The following is a 20,372-nucleotide window of genomic DNA, read 5'->3' as shown; positions in this document are numbered from 1 at the left end:
GGAGACAGCGCTCTGGCACATGCCAGAGGAAAACACACACAGACACACACGCTCACATGTGGTGCCAGCCCACACTATGTGTAACAAAATATGGACTGTGGTTTGAGCAGAGGTTCCTACTAACCGCCAGTTCATCTTCATCTGAATTGAAGAGGTTGTCCAAGTCATTGATGGACACGGCCAGGTCTATCTCGTGAATTAGGCTGGTGGAGACCGTGTGGTTGTGAGCAGCAGCCCGCTGGGCATCTGTACAAACATGGAAAGAGAGCACGTCAATGTAGAAACATCATGTCCCAATGCCCAGGGTTTACAGTTTGACTGTGGTTGCTGGAGAAGTAACTAATGGTTAAAGATCCAGCTTTAAACTGTCACTCTTAGAGCTGTTGGAAATGTCAAATTCTCAGTCAAACAAGCAATTTAAATAAGTGATGTAACCAATGAGGTACTGAAGAAGGAAATAACATATGCTATTATGTATGTATGGTATGTATATATATATATACCCACGCCTATATATACTGTATATATATGTGTGTGTAGATATATATATATACACACATATATATACTATATATATATATATGTATATATATGTATATATATGTATATATATGTATATATAGATATATATATATACACATACACACACACACACACTCAGTATATAGTATGTATGAGAAGAATTGTTACCATCTGATGGACACGATCCTCCATCTTCACCCTGTAAGGAAAGAGAATGTAAATAAATTAGATTAAGGAAAAAATGTTACTGCTGCCAAATATTCAAGCAGCATATTTGAGTAAAAATAATAAACACATAACGCAAGTTTATAAATATTCTGGAAAACAATGTATAATGGAAAAAAGCAATAAAAGAGGAAAAAGATAGACAGACAGATAGATTAACCTGGTGGTATAAACTTCCTGCCAAGGAGTTTTTCAGTGGATTACAGTGATGATGATCTCAGGAATGAAATCTCTGGCTCTCACAACAACACTGAGGACGACTGACCTTCTGTGTGTTTATATTCTTCTGACAAGTCGTGTATTGAACAGTTCTGACTCTGAAACAGGAATCTTATGTTTTGATGTCATTGTTTTTCGAATGCCCACAGCTCTTTTCTGAGTAACACACGATTAAAAATGTTGTGTTTGTGTTTTTTTCCATCAGCGGTAAACACAACAGCGAAAAACTATAAATGTTCTCTTTAGGTCTTATCTTGTCTGTAATAAATGTTATCATATAGTTTACTCTCCATTACACCGGCATGACTCATTTGTCTGAGACAGTTTCCTTAATGTGTCTCAGGGCAAATTATGTGCAAAGTAATGAAGGATAAAAACCACTCATATGTTACTGTGGCTTCACAGTGATATGGTGACGGCCTACAGGAGCATGTGTTCTGCAGCACAGTCAACGACCAATAAGGACGTCAAGGTTTGATGACATGAAAATAGACAGTTTATTTTCAGTCTGTTGCCTCATGACTCAGTAATCTGATGAGCATCAAATGTCATGTTTATTTTGTAATAAGTTATCACACTACACTCGTCAATTTGAATGAATCACCCGTTTGATTTTTTTTCCCCTCAAAGATTCCAACAGTTTGTTAACAAAGGTCACGTTTAAAAATCCACAAACAGTTGCATCAGTTCATTTGTGCACATTAATCAGTGCATAGTAATGGGACAAGCGAGCCCTTTTTTGTACAACACAAGCTGAAATACCAAATGTTTTGACTGATGCACCGTGCACCTTAAACATGTTTAAAAAATATGTCTTTAAAAAGGGAGAGACACTTCTTCATCTGGCTTCTCACCTTATGCTTCTTGCCGGGGTCACGCTCCCCACCTGCTTTGTCCTTCTTGGAGAATGTGAACTTCACGTCACCTTCTTCAAAGGCATAAGGATCTGCTTCTGGCTCGTGGTCTCCATCAGTTATGGCTGCAGATAGGTACTGGTTTCTCCTGGCTCGGTACATCTGAATAAGTTCTTCAGAGACCTTTAATGGCCATTTAGATGTGGACATGATCCTGAGGAGGAGACAAGGCAGGTGTGAAGGCTCTGGTTTGATGTTCGTCACATACATGTTAAAACTGTATTTCCAAAGAAAATTTAATTATTCGAGTGACGTTATCCTCTCCTGACAATGCAAAGTTTCCTGATGTGATCAGTTCTGACTTGCTGTTCTGTGATATTGGCTGTCAGGCTAACATTATCTACAGTATCTTACGTAGCAGCACTGGCAGGGATTGTTAACCACTCTGACAGTTTCCATGCAGTACAACTAATGCATCTTGTTGGTGTCATATAATCACAATTTTCGCAGCCTGATGGAAACAGAGTGACTGACGACTGAGAATTCATCGTAGACAGGCTTGATTAAACATTACATCCACATTGGTCACTAATCAAACCATTCCGTTTAAACTCTCATTTGTCACAATTTAAAGAATAGAAAGTGATTAAAAAAATTGAACACTGACCACAAGCCAGGAGGGAAGGAACAAATGCTGCTCATGTATTATTTCTCGCCTTTATTCCTTCCCACATTTCTCTGTACTCGTATCCTGTCGTCATGCCTGTCTAGTTCTGATGTGCAGTGGAGTAGGCCACAGATTAGGGGCCATTCAGAACTGTGGCTGGAAGGATTACAGCTTAGTAGAACTTTCCACACAAGTGTCTGGCCTCTTGAGATTGCGTAACCCTAATGATAACTCCCACTTTCACCATCCTACATTATGTTAGCCAGTGTAAACCTCTCGACTGCCCCCAGCTTCCTTACAGCAAGCACTTATATAAGAATCAATTACTCCAATTGTGGGTTTATATTAATGTAACTCTACATTTACTCTTTTCATCACTAACTGCCCGTTTCTGTGTTGGGATCCATGTATAGCTCCCACCCTGCATATTAAAGAAGTAAGATGTCAAAAGGACAGATAGCAAGAGATTAGAATCTTGTGCAGATTTAATCGACATACAAGACTTTAAGAGTTGAAGGAAAAGGTGTGGACGGGTTCGGGAGGGAAAAGGAGCTTACTCAGTAACAGACACCAGGTTTTCCTGCGACAAAGAAGCCTCGTCCTTCAGCTTGTCTCCTGGCAGCAGTGGGGTGGGCACCTCGGCTTCTTTCCTGCGCGGTAAGTTGAATAACCGCCATGGAGTGTGAGAATTGTCTTCCTCCTGGTTGACCGCTGCGCCAATGTAAACGACGGGTTCTGGAGAATCAGAGTACGCCGATACCCCTGGATGGGGGTGATGCGAGTTGAAGTGCTGACTTATACTCTCTGTGCTGGACAGCTCCTCGCTGCCACCCTTCACTCCAACCAGACACGGGTCTGGAGGTTGTTGGTAAAAGTGTTGGCTGTTGGGGGTTGAAGGGTTCTTCATGCCCTCCCCCGACTCCTCGCTACGCTCACACGGGTGAGGGCTAAGTGATGGGGGTTGTGGGGAGTTGGCTTGGTCTGAAGGGCCAGAGTTTACAGCTCCACTATGGAGCTGTGGCGTTTTTTGGATAGCAGAAACATCTGCAGAGCAAATACTTGGTAATCTTCCCCCGTCCTGGTTCCTCATGGCCAACCTCTGTCCTACATTTGTCTCTGAGTCTAGTGAGGCCTCGTCGTTTGTTAGGCTGCGGTGATGGAAGGGCGTCTGGGGTCTTTTCTGCTGCTTTTCACCTTTCTCAAGCTTCTCACCCCCAGCTTTGTGCTTGGTAGGAGGCTGAGAGGCCTGGCCTGATAACTGAGCTTGACCTGGTGTGCTTCCTGTTCGCTGCTTTACTGATTTGTGTCTGTGAAACAAAAGGACAAAATTATGCTGTGAAACAACACTTTAAATAAAAATACCTACGTTTTTAGTTTTAGCTTTAACTTTTGTAAGTTTTGTATTTCTGTATTTAGGATATGACAGTGTCCTGTTGAATGAATCAATTATTATGTTCAAAAATGACTTTTTTTTTAATTGATGAGATGTGTTTAAACTTCTATGTGTCAACATAAGAAGACACTTGGAACAATTCTAACTACAAACAGAGTTCAGTCCTTAAGGCTGGCAACAGAGGTTTCATTTCTGAGTTGCCCAGAAACGAGGTAGCTTCCAACAAATTAACATGATCCAGCTGACTGGCCCAATCCACTCTCGCTCTCGCCTTTGGTCCAAGTTGGCTCCCCTTTCCTTTGGCCAGTGTTTCAATTATTTGTTTTGCAGCACTGACTGTGGCTGCAAAAAATACACTACACAATACACAGAGTGTGTTCTCCTTATCACAGTGGAGAACCTACAACTTTTGATCACTTTCTCTCATAACTTCTTCTTTTTAACTGTGCAAGATTTGAAAGTATAATTTACAAAAACATACAATGCAGTCATTGAATCATTTGATGAATAAATAAAAGCTTGTCTTAAAAAGGAAGCTGGTCCCTACGACACGAGGTTAAGGAGAGATTTGATTTGAATGTGTCACAAAGATATTAATACAAAAGCAGCAAAGTAAGTCACTTGTCCATTGCACTGAAAATCATGATATAACAGTGCCTAAGAAATATTATGTATTGAATTTGAGTATTTTACTTTTTTTACTCACTAACTCAATTCAATGTTTGACTAGTCTTTTTTTATCCCTGGCCTTCAGCCATAAATGACAGTTCATTATTTATTCATCAGTTGAGAGAAACATCTTTGCCTGAAAACACTCCAGAATTAACCGGGGAGACTGACCTGGAACAGTTGCAGTGTGACCTTTGTGATGGCTCCACAAAATTCCAGGTTCCTACTTTCTCAGTGAGTTCCTCCTCACAGGTACCATTGGTTGCAGCTGAGTACTTGCGCCTAGAAGGTGAAAACAAAAAAAACTATTAAACATGCCTTACAATTCTCATTAGTGCAGCTCACTACTAACTGTGTTGTGTTGACTTCTAGCCTTCCTCAATATTGTCATCTGAATTGCCAGCAGCTAACGATGGTTGACATTTATGCTTAGACAAAGGGCAAGAGATTCTGATGCACTCTGAGTGCATCAGGTGCACTGGAGTAAAACAGGACAACATTTAAACCTGAATGCTTTAAACTCTTGTTGAGTGTCCTTTCAATCAACTGTGCATTATTTTTGTTTTAATAAAAACAGAAACGGATAAAAACAAAATACACCAAGCTGCAACTATTATTTTTTGCCATTGCAGTGAGTTCACACTACATACATTTATTTATTTAATACCTTAGAGGTTCAATCACAGCTGCCAAATTGACAGGGGGGAAAAAAAGATCTAGGATTTATGTTGTGTGGGGTAAGCCTCGGAGGGTCTTTACAGGCCAGATCTTTGCATATTTTACACTTCACAGCTGCTGATTCTCGTGTTGGTAAGTGATTATTGGCAACAAATTGACAACATCTACAGCAGCCAGATTATCAGGGGTAAATATATGTAGTGTAGTTAGGCCATAAATGTAGGAGAGACGGAACGTGGCAGATTTGCTGATCATGGTGCTGAATATAAATAACCTGAAGACATGAGTGTTGAATGAAAGAAGTGGTTAAAAAGAAAGGCGAATACAACCGGCCCAACGGAGCTCAACATGCGTGGTCAAATTCTGTGTGGGTATAATATATGGTGGCATGTATGTAATTCATAATCTGAATTTTCCAAATCCATGATTCTAATCAAGCCTCTAACTTTGTGTGTTGGTAAGTGATTGGTGTATTCACTTGGTGTAAATATTCAGAATTTTACTTATTTTTATATTTATTCATATATAAGGAATACATTGTTATAGTTCAAATTAAATATTTCTGGTGTTTCAGCAAAAGACAATTAATGGTTATCCTGTTTGGCTCACAACTTAGAGTTCGTTTTAAAATTCCCAGCCCTTTGAGCAGGATAAGTTATCATCACATGTTTAAAAAAAAAATCTGATCCAGCGCTTAATGTTGGACTTAGTTGTAATTGGCTTGCACAGTGTGTGTTTATAAAGGGATAAACAAGGTGTCCAATGCGTCTCAGTGTTCAAGTACCTGAACAATGTTTAGCACACAGCCACTTTATGCTGCTGTTTAATACGCTTCAGTGTCATAAGAGTTTATAAAACGAAAGAGAAAACATGTCACATTACATTTACGCTCAGCCTCTCTGTGTTCTACTCAGAAGAAATATTTTTCAAAATCATTACTGCCGTCTACATGGAAAACAACTTACTTGTTCTGGGCTCGGTTGATATTGCACTCTTGCCATACGCGCTCCACTACCTGAGTGGACAGTCGCCGTGGAATCTTGCCACCGTGGTGGCTTGTTCTGTCCATACTGAACCCATCAGATGACGGGGGCATATTAACCCACTTTTTGGAAGAGTTAGAGTCCACTGTACAGGGAAGAGACAGAGTTGGTGATTAAAAGGCAGGATTATTTTAACACCACATTTGTACTCAGACTGATCTTACCTTTAGTATTGTCACTGCCTGTTTGCACTTCTTCGGGCGATGTTGGAGGCGTGAGTGTCACCAGAGAAATGGCGGGCTCTCGCTGGGAAGCAGGCACTTGATGGCCACCCGAGTAGATGGCAGTGCAGTGAGAGGACCCCACAGGGGCCACGACAGGGATGTCAGACTGAGGCACCAGCACCAAGCAGGCTGGGTACACCATTCGCACACCACCTTCAGAGGGAGGCAGAGGATCAAGCCAAACTCCATGAATCTACTTTTGGCATGTTCAAAGTAAACCTCTTGATATTAATTTTAAAATCATGAAGCTACTGACCAACGAGAACCTCGACTGAGGCCAGAGAATCATCTTCCCAATGCATGTCCTCTGTCTTATCCTCCGACAGGCCCTGCTTCGCACTGGGGCCGATAGGGTAGAATTGGTTCCACTCCTCAATTAACTTCTGTGTTGGTGGGTCTGACATTTTGAATGACTGGCCGGTCAGAGTCCCGTTGAGTCCAAAAGGACTCAGGATCACTATGAGGAAAAAAAGATGAGAAGAGACGAAAGGAGGAGAGGAAACGGAGGGAAAAAGAAGCTAATAGGTTAGTCTTCTTCATAAATAAGAAGTCAATCAAGTCCACCATATGGTTTATGACTTCCAAACATCAAACTTAAATCAAAATAAGTTTGGTGTTTTATACATTTCAAATAACATTTTTAAGAAACCCACTTTAAAAAGCATATTTTATGTTTTGACATAATCTCTTAACATACAAATGTAAACCCTGTCTGATTGCTATCTCAGATATTTGAATTATTCTCATCGATATCAATTCTCTCTTCTTACATCTCCATTGCTGCTTTCCATCTCCCAACTCCAACAGTTTTTGCTTCCATCTGACCTTTCAGAGCACTGCTGGACTCAGCTGGTCCCGGCTGACTCACCAAATACTTAGAGAGCAATCTAGACACCAATTATTGGCAAGTGGTGGCCTCGCAGAGGACATAAACAGAGGCTTATAAAAGAAAGGACCACTCCTCTGCAAACACATTTGCCTGCACAGACATGCAGGAGTCACAGAGTGAGCCCATCACAAAACAGACCTACATCACAGAATGGAAATATTACCATAACTGAACATGCATAATTCATACATATGTGCATGTAAGCTATATGCATATCTGGATGACATGTATACATATATGCAGAGAGCCTGTCAGATCATAATGCCTTCTCACTGTCAATTATGCATTTGAATAATATAAGGTGGGGAAATGGTGCACGGCTGGTAGTTTTTGTGGGTGTATGACAGAGCGTTTGTTTATGTCACCCTGTGTTCTGCTTCACTAGTACTGAATGTCACTATAAGACAGGTTGGCCTCTGTCTGTTGGTATTGATCCTGGGGCTGGACCAAAGAATAGCTTTCAGGACGGGAGGATATGGAAAGACTTCCTACTTCGACCCTCATGTTTCACAAAAACAACCTTGTGCAATTTCACTTCACTGACGGCAGACACACTGTCTTTATTACAGCCATGAAATGAAAACCAAACCTTTTCTTACTCCAAGACTTCTCAAGTTCTGAGCTGGTCAATGTTTTGAGGATGGTACAAAATACACAATCCGATGGTCTGATACCAAACATGTGTACTCCGAATTGGAAAAATATACAAATTGGAAAAATCTTCCAAACTTGATTGTGTATCTGAACGTTTTGCAGAAGAAATAATAATTTCTTCTGCAAAATGTTTCAAGGTTATGCTACGTTTAAAAAAAAATCTAAAATAAAATGGAAAGGTTAGTTGTTTATATTAGTCAACTACTTGAAAGTATTTAGAAAGACTGATCGTTTCTTCGAGTTGGTGGCAGCACTTTGGAAAAAGCACGCTTTTTCAACATTTGCTCTAATTCTTATAGTAAGCGCAGACCTGGAGCTGTCACTAATGAAGGTGACTGACTGCATACCTTTGACTTTCAGAATGCGTTTCCAACTGACAGTGCATGGACGCTGTATTTCTGCCAAAATAGTTGCTGAAGGAGTGTTTTGTTGTCGTGACAACAAATGGTGTCACTACACCAACCACTTCAATAAATAGTTCCAGAGCAGGTTAATTTATCATAAAACCATGTAAAGCTCAAGTCATTCTACGCTTCATTTCAGAATTTCTTACAGTAAACCTGTAACAAAACAGTTACAAAACACTCAGGCTACAACTATGATGAAAAGGTTTATCATTTTCCCAATCTGCTGCACCTGTGCTGTAGCTGTAAAAGTAAATGTAGCGATGCGAAAAAGCAAAAAAAAAACCTGTGCTGTAGCTGTAAAAGTAAATGCGAAAAAGCAAAAAAAACCAAAATAAAAACCTTGTGCTCAATAAAGCGTGCCTGCACCTAAAATCATTCTCCGTCAAAAACATTTTTAAATTTAAAAATTTGATCAACACATTCAGTATGAGTTCACTTAACAGAAAATCAAACGCAAATTGGGGTTGTTAGCTGGTATATTTGGACGAGTGTAATCACATTTAATACCAAGCAATAAACACTGACAACTAAAACAAAGAAAATCAGGATTCTATTTTTGTGAAGAACAGAAGGATGTTATCAACTCTGTGATTACTGCATCGATTTTGACTCTGCTAACATGAGTCAAAATCCAATTACAGAAAAATACTTTGAAGGAAGTCTTTTAGTAGAGAAATAAGCTCTGCAGGGAAAAACTATTGATGACTGTTTGTATATTTATTAACTAACACTATCAAGACTAGAAACACATATAAACATGTATATAAATATATATATTTAGATTGAATTTATTACTTCAAACTATTATACACTTTGTGAGCTACCATCAGAACATTAATGTGTCTGTGTGAGAAGAAAAGAAACATCACAAGTGTTTATTGAAGACACCGTGTTCAGTTTGAGTTGAGTGTGTAAATACATTTTGAGCCGACAATGAAATCTCATTGGAGCCAAAGATTTTTTTTACAGGTGCAGTAATTTAAAGTAACTATGGAGGCTTTTCGAATCTACTGGCCCAGAGCCAGACTGATGGAAAACAGTCTAACACAGGGATGGTAAAAGCATTATCCTATAAAACGGAAAGCTGACGAACACATTTATTTCAAAAAAATACACAAGTGCGCTAACACTTGAGAGTGGTATTTTAATATTAGAGAAAGCTATTAATGATACACATTTCTAAAAGCCATATATTCTTCATCTACACTGTAAAAAGTATAACTTTTTGGTGCTTTACTTAATCACATTAAAGTGGTAAGAGAGTCAATATGATCAGTCATCAATACAACTACGGAGAAATTTGAAGAAACATGAGAGGCAGGGCAAGTGTTTTTGTAGGTTGTTGTCTTACACGCTTATTTCAGTGGCTGTCTGCTGTAACAGCGCCTCTGTGAGCAGCAGAGACGTCTTCACTAGGAGGACAGACGTGTTTCTGAATCCTACCTTGGAAGGGGTTTGATGCTTGCTGTGCCAGAGTCAAGTGCTCCTCTGTCAGGTGGTAGACGGGCTGGTGCTGGTTGATCTCCACACTGGTGCAGACGTTGCTGTCACCATGCAAGAAAAAGGTGAAGGCGCAGGAGAGGTGTTCACTGTGTAGGAGAAAAACGAGGGAGAAGTAGATAAGTCGTGTGAAATCTCATACATTATATGCACCATGGATTAGCAGCTCGCAATAAACAAGGCAAATTGAGTAATGCCCCCGTGGGGGAGGGGATTTGGAGCAGCTGGAGCAAATCAAATGTAGCAGTGGCTTAAAATATGTTTTTCTTAAAAGGCCAATGAAAAATACAATAATATGTGCATCTTTGGTCACCTAGAAGTTAAAGGTAAATTATATTAAACCTCTTGCTTCTCAGCCAGATCCATCAGTTTAAAAAGTTCTGCTTAATGATCTGTGATAGCATAACAAAGCAAAATCATTTTTAATTTTGAATATTGAATATTTAGTGCAATTAGCTTTTGGGCTACCAAATGCCCACTGGGGTAAGAAAATGCATTCATGTTAGATTTGGAACTGGCGGTTTATTAAAGCATGTTGAGCTGACTCTGCTCTTCTTTGATATCACACTGCTGAGCATCTCCTGGTACATGTCGCTGAAATTTCACCTTTCCTCTTTAGCTTTTACATGCAGACATAACCACGCAGCTCACAACATGAGCTCTCTGACCACAGATGTACACAACTACAGAGACTCTGTGAAGAAGCAATTAACGAAAATGAGGAAAATTTCAGAGCTAGAGCTGTTGACTTTTTTCCCTCTCTTTTCCAATGGACATACAGTATTCACAGACATATCCACAAATGCTGCACAAATGGGTCAGACCACTGAGACTGGGAGCACAAGTGATGGAATAAAGAAGAGATTTTTGAAGTGGATCAAAGAGGAGTGCATCCTCAGAGGATTGACTGAAGCAAATAAAAGTCTTCTCGCCCCATCTCTCCCAGGATACAATGACTGTGCAAGATGTTTGGAAGTGGTGGATAAAAAGAGACAGGAAAACTGGAAAAGGAGAGAGAGAGAGAGAGAGAGGGAAAAGGGGAGAGAGAGAGAGAGAGAGAGAGAGAAAGGGAGTAAAAAGGAAGCAGGATCGTTTACACCCATTTTATTGAAGCTAAAAGCATCACTGAGTGAAATCTAAGTGGTGCAGGCCTGGTGTCAGGCTGTATGCAAATGAATGCAGCTGTGCATAGACAGGGAACAACACAGTACAACTTTACATTATTTTACTTTTACATTTAAAGGGAGATTACTTAGTTGTAGTACAGGAGGCTTTCTTCCCAAAGAATTTTGTAATGTACGTGTCAAATGTAACTGTCGTACAACAGCAACTTTGTCAAAACAAGGCATGCAGCCCGCCACGTCAGTTCAAACCAGATCTTGACGTGCGTGTGGTTGTCTAAAAATAAAGGTCGACAGGAAATAGTTTACACTAAGGTTTTCTGGTATGTTAAATGCAGCGGTCAAATTCTGTATCTGTATACCACATCCATGGAGAGTGCTTCACAATTTGGTTCTTCAGTGATTATCTATTTCAAATTATGCATAGGTTTATCATTAACTACTTCTGAATATATAATTCAGAATCCTGTCAGTATGAACAGTCAACCCCAACTGCATGTTTCTGGACTATGTGAGGAAACTGGAGAACCAGGAGTAAACCTAAGCACACACGGAAGATGGTGCAAACGTCATGCAGAAATTACAGCTATATAACCAAGGAAACTTTAATTGTCTTTCTGTAAGGACACAGCACTAAGCACACCTGTAGTAGTAGTAGTAGTAGTAGTAGTAGTAGTAGTGAATTTTCTTAAACACTAAACAGGTACAGCTACTTGAGTTTTTAGTATGTGAATAAGTGACTTAAACAGACCGAGGACAAACGAGCATAGTAAAATAAACTGGTATATTTCAGTGTAATCATTCACAGAAATCTGACTGGTTACTATATGAGCACCCGAGGAGACACAGTAGATGAAGGCACACAGAAGAAGAAAGAACTGGTAAGCAGCCAGGCCAGACTATGAATGGACAACTCAGGAATTAGGCCACACACTGCAACTCTGGCACTGCTGGACTCACGAAACACTCTCTTCTTGTCACCTTTTGTCAAAATTGCATTTCACAGAAACTTCACACTTTTATTTTACTGTATGGGGAGCTTGTTAATACAAGCAGTACTGAATCAGTGTACAACTATTATGCTGTCGTTAGTGTAGCAAATTAAGACGTAGTCACAAAGGGGAATGGAATTTGGAAATAAAAAACCCAGACCCCACAATTAATATCAAAATGCAGCATGCTAACATTTGACACCACGCTACCTGTAGGGTGTGTCAGGACAAACAAGTGCAGTTAAAAAAAAAAAAAAGGAGTCAAATTAAATGCAGGCGTAGGTCCTTCTCATCTTCACAGGAAATGCCGCACTTCAAAGGCTGGAGGGATCAGTAACTTGATAGGCTAGAATAGCAAGGAGTGGCGTAACTAATGGATGATCACCTCAATTCAATGATATCAAGAAGGAAATGTGGAATGTGTCTGAATCTAATTGTCCTAATTAAAACACTTCCAACTGTAACACTAACTTTAACATACTGTAACTTGTATTCATCCAATGCAGAACATAATAGTGAACTCAAAGGGCACTCTGGTACTTGACAGAGCAACAACAGGAACATGAATGTAAACATAAGCACATGTCGTGTCCCTCAGTGGTGTGTGTCTCTCACTGACACGCTCAAAAGCAACGAGATTTAGTCAGGCTTACGCTGCGACAAAGCAGCGCAAACGATGTGCGTGTGGGGTGTTTTTGTTTCCTGTCTCAGATCTGTGTGTGCCTGTGTGTTGGTTGGTGTGTAACACCAAACTGAATACACTCCTTCTAAAACATACAAAGCCCTGTTGTGCTACAGACACATCCACACACACATACACTACAGCGTGTGGGCATGAAAGAAACATGAAAACATCGTAGCCCCGAGAGTGTATGGACTAACTGGAAACAGGTCACAGGTCAAAGATGTTCTCTCTATTACAAGTTAATTAAAAAAAGGTGTATTGTAGGGAAGGGACTTTTATAAGCTTTGTAAGTTATACATTTTTGTCCATTTAATAATAGTTAGACCTGTCCATGAAGGAAGAAATTTTGGTTTTAATTCCTAGGTTCAGGTAATTTTTCAAAAGCACATGCGACCATCTATTTGAAATGAGAAACCCTTTTTAAGAGACACCACAAATACTAACGATAACTGACAACTGGTGCACTCCACGGGAGCTTGTTCAGGCGATGTCTACATCAACTGATATTTTTATTACCAGAGGCATCAAATGGTTTCAAAACATTATAAACATTCAAGTGTATCTGGTATTTTCTTGGATTTCTTGTAAATATGAGCGAAAGGAAAGCACTCTATGTATTAGAATTGTGAGCTCTTACTTCTCCAGCTTTCTGTCATGTTTAGAGAGGGGGGAGAGGCCAGAAAAGGGCCGTCTTAGCCACCCATTGTGGTCTGCACTTCATCTGACTGACAGACGACGGTGTCATATTTTGATCTGATCGGCCTGCTTTTTCTCTCACCCTGCACTAGATTACACCGCACTCTGATCGTCCGCTGAGGCGCTCCCTGCTTCACCTGTCAGATACAAATGGAGAGTGGCCTTTGACTCAGCACCAGGACAATAAGATAATCCAGTGAGGATTTGGAACAGGGCCAAGTACAAAGAACAGTTGAGCACATTTGCCTTCAGCGAGCACGCCATGGAAATGAGGTGCCAAACACCAGTGGTAACCTGTGCCACTGCTTTGGAGAGGGCGGTAAAGAGGGAGCCAAGCAAGACTGATACGTCTGCTTTCGTAAGGTCTATGTAGACCTGCATGCAGTTGTATGTGTGTGTGTGTATATATATATATATATATATATATATATATAAATACACATTAAATACATTTATATAATAATACATATATAATATGTGTGTTTAAATATATTTATATAAATAAAAAATATAATATACATTTATACATACATATATACATACATATATAAATACACATCTGAAGATAAGGTGAGCTGGCAAGAGTGAGTGAATAGGAGAGTTACATTAGGAAGAGGTATTCTACAGTCCATCTTTGTGTGTGCAGCTGTTGCCTGTTGGTGTAACATGGATATCTTCCATTTGTAGCAGCTTGTTATTACAATGTGGAACATGTAAACATGTTTTGACTGGTCAAGTGCTGTCACTGTAACAGGACGTACTGGCAGTTTCTCAGACATCATTAATAAACACCGTTTCTGGAATTCTGGCTTACAACAACAACGGGCCAACATGTGCCAATGATGATGTTGCTGACCTGTCTGTGGGCAGTGATGTCAGGGAGAATAACACACAGATTCATGGAAAGAAAAAAGAAAAAAACCATGGCAAGTCATTGTTTTTTTGTTTTCTAAAAAAGGATCTACATTTTTAGGGGATGGATACAATTTGTTAAACAATAAAGGTTGTCAATGAAAATGTCACAATCAATAAAAAACCCAGGACTATGTGAATAATCAAAAACCTGTTTCTTTCAAGAGTAAAAATGACATTAACAGAGAAAAAAACGGAGTGGAGACAACATGAGGGGCAGCAGCGTGAGATCATTTTCCCTCTGGTCTACATACCAGGCCACTGGGAAAGAACGGCACTATCTACTGCCAAAGCAACACCAGCACAAAGACAGAGAATCAAACAGAAACACCTGCATCAATTTCCACGTGGGTTCCACTCTTACTCCTTTTAACAGTGGCTGCCTGACATTTTTGAACCATTACAAAAAAATGCAAATTAAATGTTTTATGGAAATTTTATTGCAAGCAGCATATGTTCTTCTCTGTTGATAAAAACAGTGATGGTCCTTATTTACTGATTGTCAAACTAAACTTAAGGTGAAGAAAAAACATGATGAAGCACAGCCATAAACTGAAGAGAAATCTGATCCTTTGTTACACACCTACAGTACACAGCTAGACTAAAGATAATACTGACATAAGCCTGATGTTAAGTCTGCTCACAGCTCCCTCTGTCTATCGTCACCAGAGCACAGGAAAAATATATTTGTAGTATTGTACACAATTCCCTCAGATGTCTAATGTTAGTTTTATTGTTCCTTCCTGGTATGCTTTTATTTTGAAGGCAATTTAGAGAATGAGAATTCATTAGTTTGTGAAAAGAACTGATTTTCAAGTGTTTTAATTTTGTACACAGCAAGACGTTTTGGATTTGATACATTTTTGAGTTAATTATTATAATACAGTGTAATTTACCAAAAGCAATGGTCAATTGTTCAGCTAACTGATTAAAGCTATGGCTTTGTGTGGTAATTGCACAGCCAATTACCACACAAAGCCATAGCTTTAAGTAGTTTTTCAGGTAAAAACTACTTATTTTTTTCATTTAAAAAAAAGATTGTTGAAAGTAATGTTACAGTTATTGTACAATGAAGTTTTTGAAGCTAGTTATTTTACATACTTTGTTCTGCTTCCTTAATTCAGCTGAATGATTCCCACCCTGTCAGGTACAGTTTGTCCGGAGCACATGGCACAGACCTATACCTGACCAGTGTTGGGTACGAATGGGAGACTTTTGAACGACCTCGCGGTTTCAACATAATTAATGCAATCAAATGTGATGACGTTCGGAACACGAATTTGAAACGTCACATGAAGCAAATTAAGAATTCCAGAATGTTGGACTCTCAAACATGCACATGAGTTATGCCATGTGTTATTACTGTGTTGTGTTTTAATACAGCTCCAACTACAATTACATGTTGCTCAGTCTAAATTAAAAAACACTAATTAACTTTGAAAGCTTAGAGGACGGAGGACAAACCCGTTTTAATAAACAGCTGTAGACTGACAGCATAAAAAGACATCAGGACAAATAAAATAAAAAAACCTTCACGTTTTACAATAAATTAAAATTCATGTCCTGCTTTAGTTGACAGGGATCTCAAAGACATTCTCTATAGAAGAGGCCCTTGACTAAAGGTTGATAGAAATGAACACGTTAATGACTGATAATCTGTTAGTGGCGGATAATATCCTGCTGTCCTGGTTACCTTTAAATTTCATATTCAGCTTTAGTATCCCTGGAGCTGGTTTACAGCCAAGACTCTAGACTTTTTGTTGCTATGGGGAGTGATGAATTACTGGGGAGTGGGGATCATGTTTGAAGAATGTGGTATTGGATGTTGTGTTCCTTCTGTTCTATACACACACACTACATGCCACATTTGCAGCTCAGTCTGGGCCAAAATTCTAAATGTCTTACTTCATGACTGGAAATACAGTGCGCCACCTCTCTCACTGCCCTGGGTGGATTGGGTTACGTGACAATTGATGACAAATGTGTGGATGTACTTGTCTTTTGAGTTGCGCTGAGTGCACTGAGGGGATAAATTTAGCGCTTTAGCCCCTGACTAGAAGCAGTGGCCCTTTATCCTGCACTGTCCTACTTAACAGAGAGCTGCACTCTGCTCCTGCCTGCCACAGAGCACCAGGGCTCACACATTAACCTTCTGATGTCAGGCTGAAACAAAGGAGAAAGAATGTGCTCTGCTGGACAATGTACAGTCATGCAGGAAAAAAAAGCGTCAAAAAAGTTGCTTTTTAGGCATCGGTGTCATGTGTGCTTGTAAATAAATAAATAAAAAATATATATATTCTGTATACAGAAGAACTGTTTTTATTCCCTCTTTAAAAAAACAAAACAACTGAAGGTCATTGTTGACCCTGATATATCAACGTCAAACACTAGGAGCAGATGAAAGAAATGATTTCCTCTTTGTCCTGCAAAAACTGAAACATCAAAAAGTTGCTCTAAATTTCGTCAACGAGGCCAATTAGAGGTGGCCCATCTAGTTAACTGACCAATTGAGTACAAGCATCCTTCTTCACCTTGGAAACACACAATCCCAGGGTGCATTTCCTTGCTGCCATGACAACCAAGAAGAGCGCTGCCTTGCTAGACCCCTTGCTACCTCCCGCCCTGCCTTGTGTTTTCTCTCTCACACTATGTCTTTGTCTCTCCGTCCCTGCTTCCTGAAGCATTCTACCTACCTAACAGTAGAAGGTTCCCACAGACAGTCAGGCAGTGCAACGTGCAGCCACCAGCTCCCCAAAGACGACTCCTTTTAACTGATTCAACACAAATGGAGTCATTTGTGAATCGCCTTGAAAACTCAACCTTTTCATCAATCAAGGAACCCTTGTTAGTTTGAGAAATTACATTAAAGGATTTTTCAAATACTCAAGTGCAATTTTCTGCTTCAAACGTTTGCATTGTTTAAAGATTCATAAAGCAAGATCTTCAAATTAAAAAACACAGCATTTGTGACTGTTTGTTATGGAGTGGAGGTGTTGTGAGCAACGGGAGGCACCGAAACACCTTATCATTATTTAAGAGACTGTTTGCTGCCTACTGCTTACCACAGACATGGTGCTAAAATGAGACAGGAGGGAGGAGGGAGATGATGTAAGCATTTCAACACAGACTGAGGTCTGAGGTTTTTAAACACTGTGAGCTAGCAACAGCCTCTAGGAACTGGAGAATGGAGATTCTACACAGTTATTTATCAGTTGATTAGAGAGAATATCCACTGTTCCCCTCTGCATCTGTGCAGCTTCTTAGCCCTTTGCAAAAAAACATAAATAACTTTAGAAATTTTAATTTAAACAACATGGAATTAATAGTGCAGTAATTATTAAAATTAAAATATTTTCTCTGAACCTATCCGTACTAAGGAATGAAAGAAAAAACCTTCAGGATACAATCCCTTAAGACAGCGATCTGATAGAGGTTCCAATGACATTAAAGATGGTCATTTTCAAAACAATAGTCTGCCTTTAGTGAAGGGAAAGGAAAAATATATATACTAACATGATACAGATATTACATCAACAAAAGCATATTTTCACAACAAATCTGAAAAATGTATGACTTAATATACAATATTTTCCAGCTGTTCTGCAACTTTTTTATTCTAATCTTCCACTTAAGGATTTACTGGAACTTTTTGTAAGACTGAGAGAATAGAATTATTTAACGCAGATCTACAAAACCAGAAGTAAGAATTTCCTAAAACAATAACTGTAGAAATTCGAGATTTAATTCCCTGGTGAATTCCATGGTAAATAAAGTACTATGTTTGACACAGAGAATACATCCTGTTTTTCCTTGTTTCGCTTTCTCCTGCCAATTATTGGGACTCTCCTGAATAGCAACAAATAGCGTAGCAGTAGGTGGGAGTAATGCAATTTCGAGTATGCAGCACTAAGATGAAAATCTAAAAGCAGGAGAGCAAATTCAGCAGTTAGCTTAGCTGAGTCTTGGACAAAACTTGTTTTTTGCACTGAGGACTGCAATACTATTTAATACTATTGAAGCAGAGAATGTAGGTGTTTATTTTACATTTTCGGGAGATACTTTCTCGAGTCTACGCTCATCTCTTGAGCCACACCATGTAAACAAACTGCTCTGTGTTTCCAATTAATTGTCTTGTTCTCATTTTGGCCCGCAACTGGGTCTTTACACCATAAAAAATAAAAGTCATTATAATAAACTGTTTTTCACCATCTATAATCTCTTTTAGTCAGCCCAGACCACACGTATACTATATGTTATTTTTTCACTTTGTTTTATTTATTTTTTGTCAGTTTAACATTCAATACAATTTCTAAAATATAATAAATAATCAATTTGAAAATTAATTCAATATGAATTTTCTGTCTCAACTACTAACCTATCTGAGTTTTCAGATGAGCAGTCAAGTCTTATCAAACCCAGTATTTAAAGAAGAGAAGGGAAAAAACCCAAAAAGGCAACAAAACAATGCACCATTAGCTACAGACTTCACTAGACAATGAGAGCGGGAATTCCCTGGATCTTTTTCACACCTCTCCCTGTGGCATAGCATTGCACGATGGTAAGTTGCCAGTACAACCATAAAAACCATCATTATTCCACCCACAGGAATGAATTCTCTCTGGGGAGGCATTCTGTCCCGTCCACCCCCCGCTGGGACACTGCTTACGTTTATGCTACAGCACTTTAATAAATTACAAGTAACTATGTCAGTGAAAACCAAACAAATTACAGGTAAGTTGGCTGGTCTGACAGCAGTAGAAACTGAAAAAGTCAAACATTGTTCCGATAATAGTTTTGAGATGTTTTGTTTGGGGGAAAAAATGTCTCTTGTAAAGGGGCACGGTGAACACAGCAAAAGAGAGACGAAAACATCCTTGACGACAACTAAGATTCAGGGTGGTTGCACCACTATTTATAACCTGCCCAGTCTGTTCTGTGACAGCAGCAGAGAGGGTGGGGGCAGGAGGGAGAGAGAGAAAGAGGGAGACACACAGGGAGAAATGTAAGAGAGAGGAAAAGGCACACAGACAGCAGGTGGCCTGTGGACTGCATACCAAAGGAAAATACATTGTTTTTCCGCCTTCGGAGGGGCCATCTGTGGTAAACATACTGGGCAAAGAGGCAATAAAGCAAATTAAGACAACATACATAACCTTAAAAATAACTTTTTCTACAATATTTAATCTATTTGTCTACGCATTGTCTTAGGTTAACGACAATGTAATTTGAGAGAAGCTGTTGGTGGAAAAATTATATACAGTATATTGCATATGTAAACATATGCGCCGTCTCTCTTTCTAGCCATTTTAATCTGCACAACACAAAAAGAAAGTTATACAGACACTCAGCCCACGTGATTATGTCACTGTTTGGGCCGCAGCTGTCACATTTTGACTGTAAAAGCAACTAGCAACGACAACTTTATAATAGACCACCAAATCACAAAGTCACTGATAAAATCACACACCACCTTGGTGGCTGTAACCTGAATGATAACATTTTTCTGACTGTCGTCTCATATGAAAGTGATCCACAGTTGTTAGACATACCCATGACATTAAATCTGTCACACCTCAAATCACAAGTGTAACTCAACAGAACTGACATTTAGTTCAATTCGAACTGTCAAACATCCACAGCATGTAATTCCCTCTACACACATTTCTTATCAATAAAAGGCAGACACTAAGAAATCCAGCTAAGCAGATCAGGAGATGGAGGACGTGGATGTCTTAGTCGTACATAAATGCACTTCGAGAGCGAGAAAACACCTACACCTCTTTCACTTCACCTCTCTCTGACGTTTTTTTTTTCATTTCTCAGTACTCTATTATATATAACTCTCCTATCAGAACATGGTGGGGATGCCTGTGGCAATCCACAAGATCTAGATGCAAACAATTGCAGATATTCGATGTATCGGAAATCATGTGTATACACAAAGCTAGATCCTTCTACAGCCCTTTGTGTCTTTTGTTAGTCTCTGTGCAACACAAGCCAAAATTGTGGTTCTCAGTTTTCC

At 39.3% G+C, this 20,372-nt stretch overlaps 1 protein-coding gene across 1 annotated transcript in view; it reads right to left on the bottom strand.

Annotated features, from left to right (window-relative positions):
• med13a (mediator complex subunit 13a) overlaps positions 1 to 20,372 on the bottom strand; it is a 51,322-nt gene that overhangs the window by 13,164 nt on the left and 17,786 nt on the right. Inside the window, exons 4-12 of the mRNA XM_008332832.3 lie at positions 9,888 to 10,033; positions 6,751 to 6,951; positions 6,435 to 6,647; positions 6,193 to 6,355; positions 4,721 to 4,831; positions 3,045 to 3,794; positions 1,821 to 2,034; positions 691 to 721; positions 125 to 246 (exon numbers count right to left, since the gene is read on the bottom strand). Of these exons, the coding sequence (XP_008331054.1) occupies positions 125 to 246; positions 691 to 721; positions 1,821 to 2,034; positions 3,045 to 3,794; positions 4,721 to 4,831; positions 6,193 to 6,355; positions 6,435 to 6,647; positions 6,751 to 6,951; positions 9,888 to 10,033 (1,951 nt within the window). The remainder of the gene's footprint in view (positions 1 to 124; positions 247 to 690; positions 722 to 1,820; positions 2,035 to 3,044; positions 3,795 to 4,720; positions 4,832 to 6,192; positions 6,356 to 6,434; positions 6,648 to 6,750; positions 6,952 to 9,887; positions 10,034 to 20,372) is intronic.

The sequence above is a fragment of the Cynoglossus semilaevis genome, chromosome 19, assembly GCF_000523025.1.
Source record: "Cynoglossus semilaevis isolate Cse_v1.0 chromosome 19, Cse_v1.0, whole genome shotgun sequence".
NCBI lineage: Eukaryota > Metazoa > Chordata > Actinopteri > Pleuronectiformes > Cynoglossidae > Cynoglossus > Cynoglossus semilaevis.
This window is presented reverse-complemented; position numbering and strand designations above follow the sequence as displayed.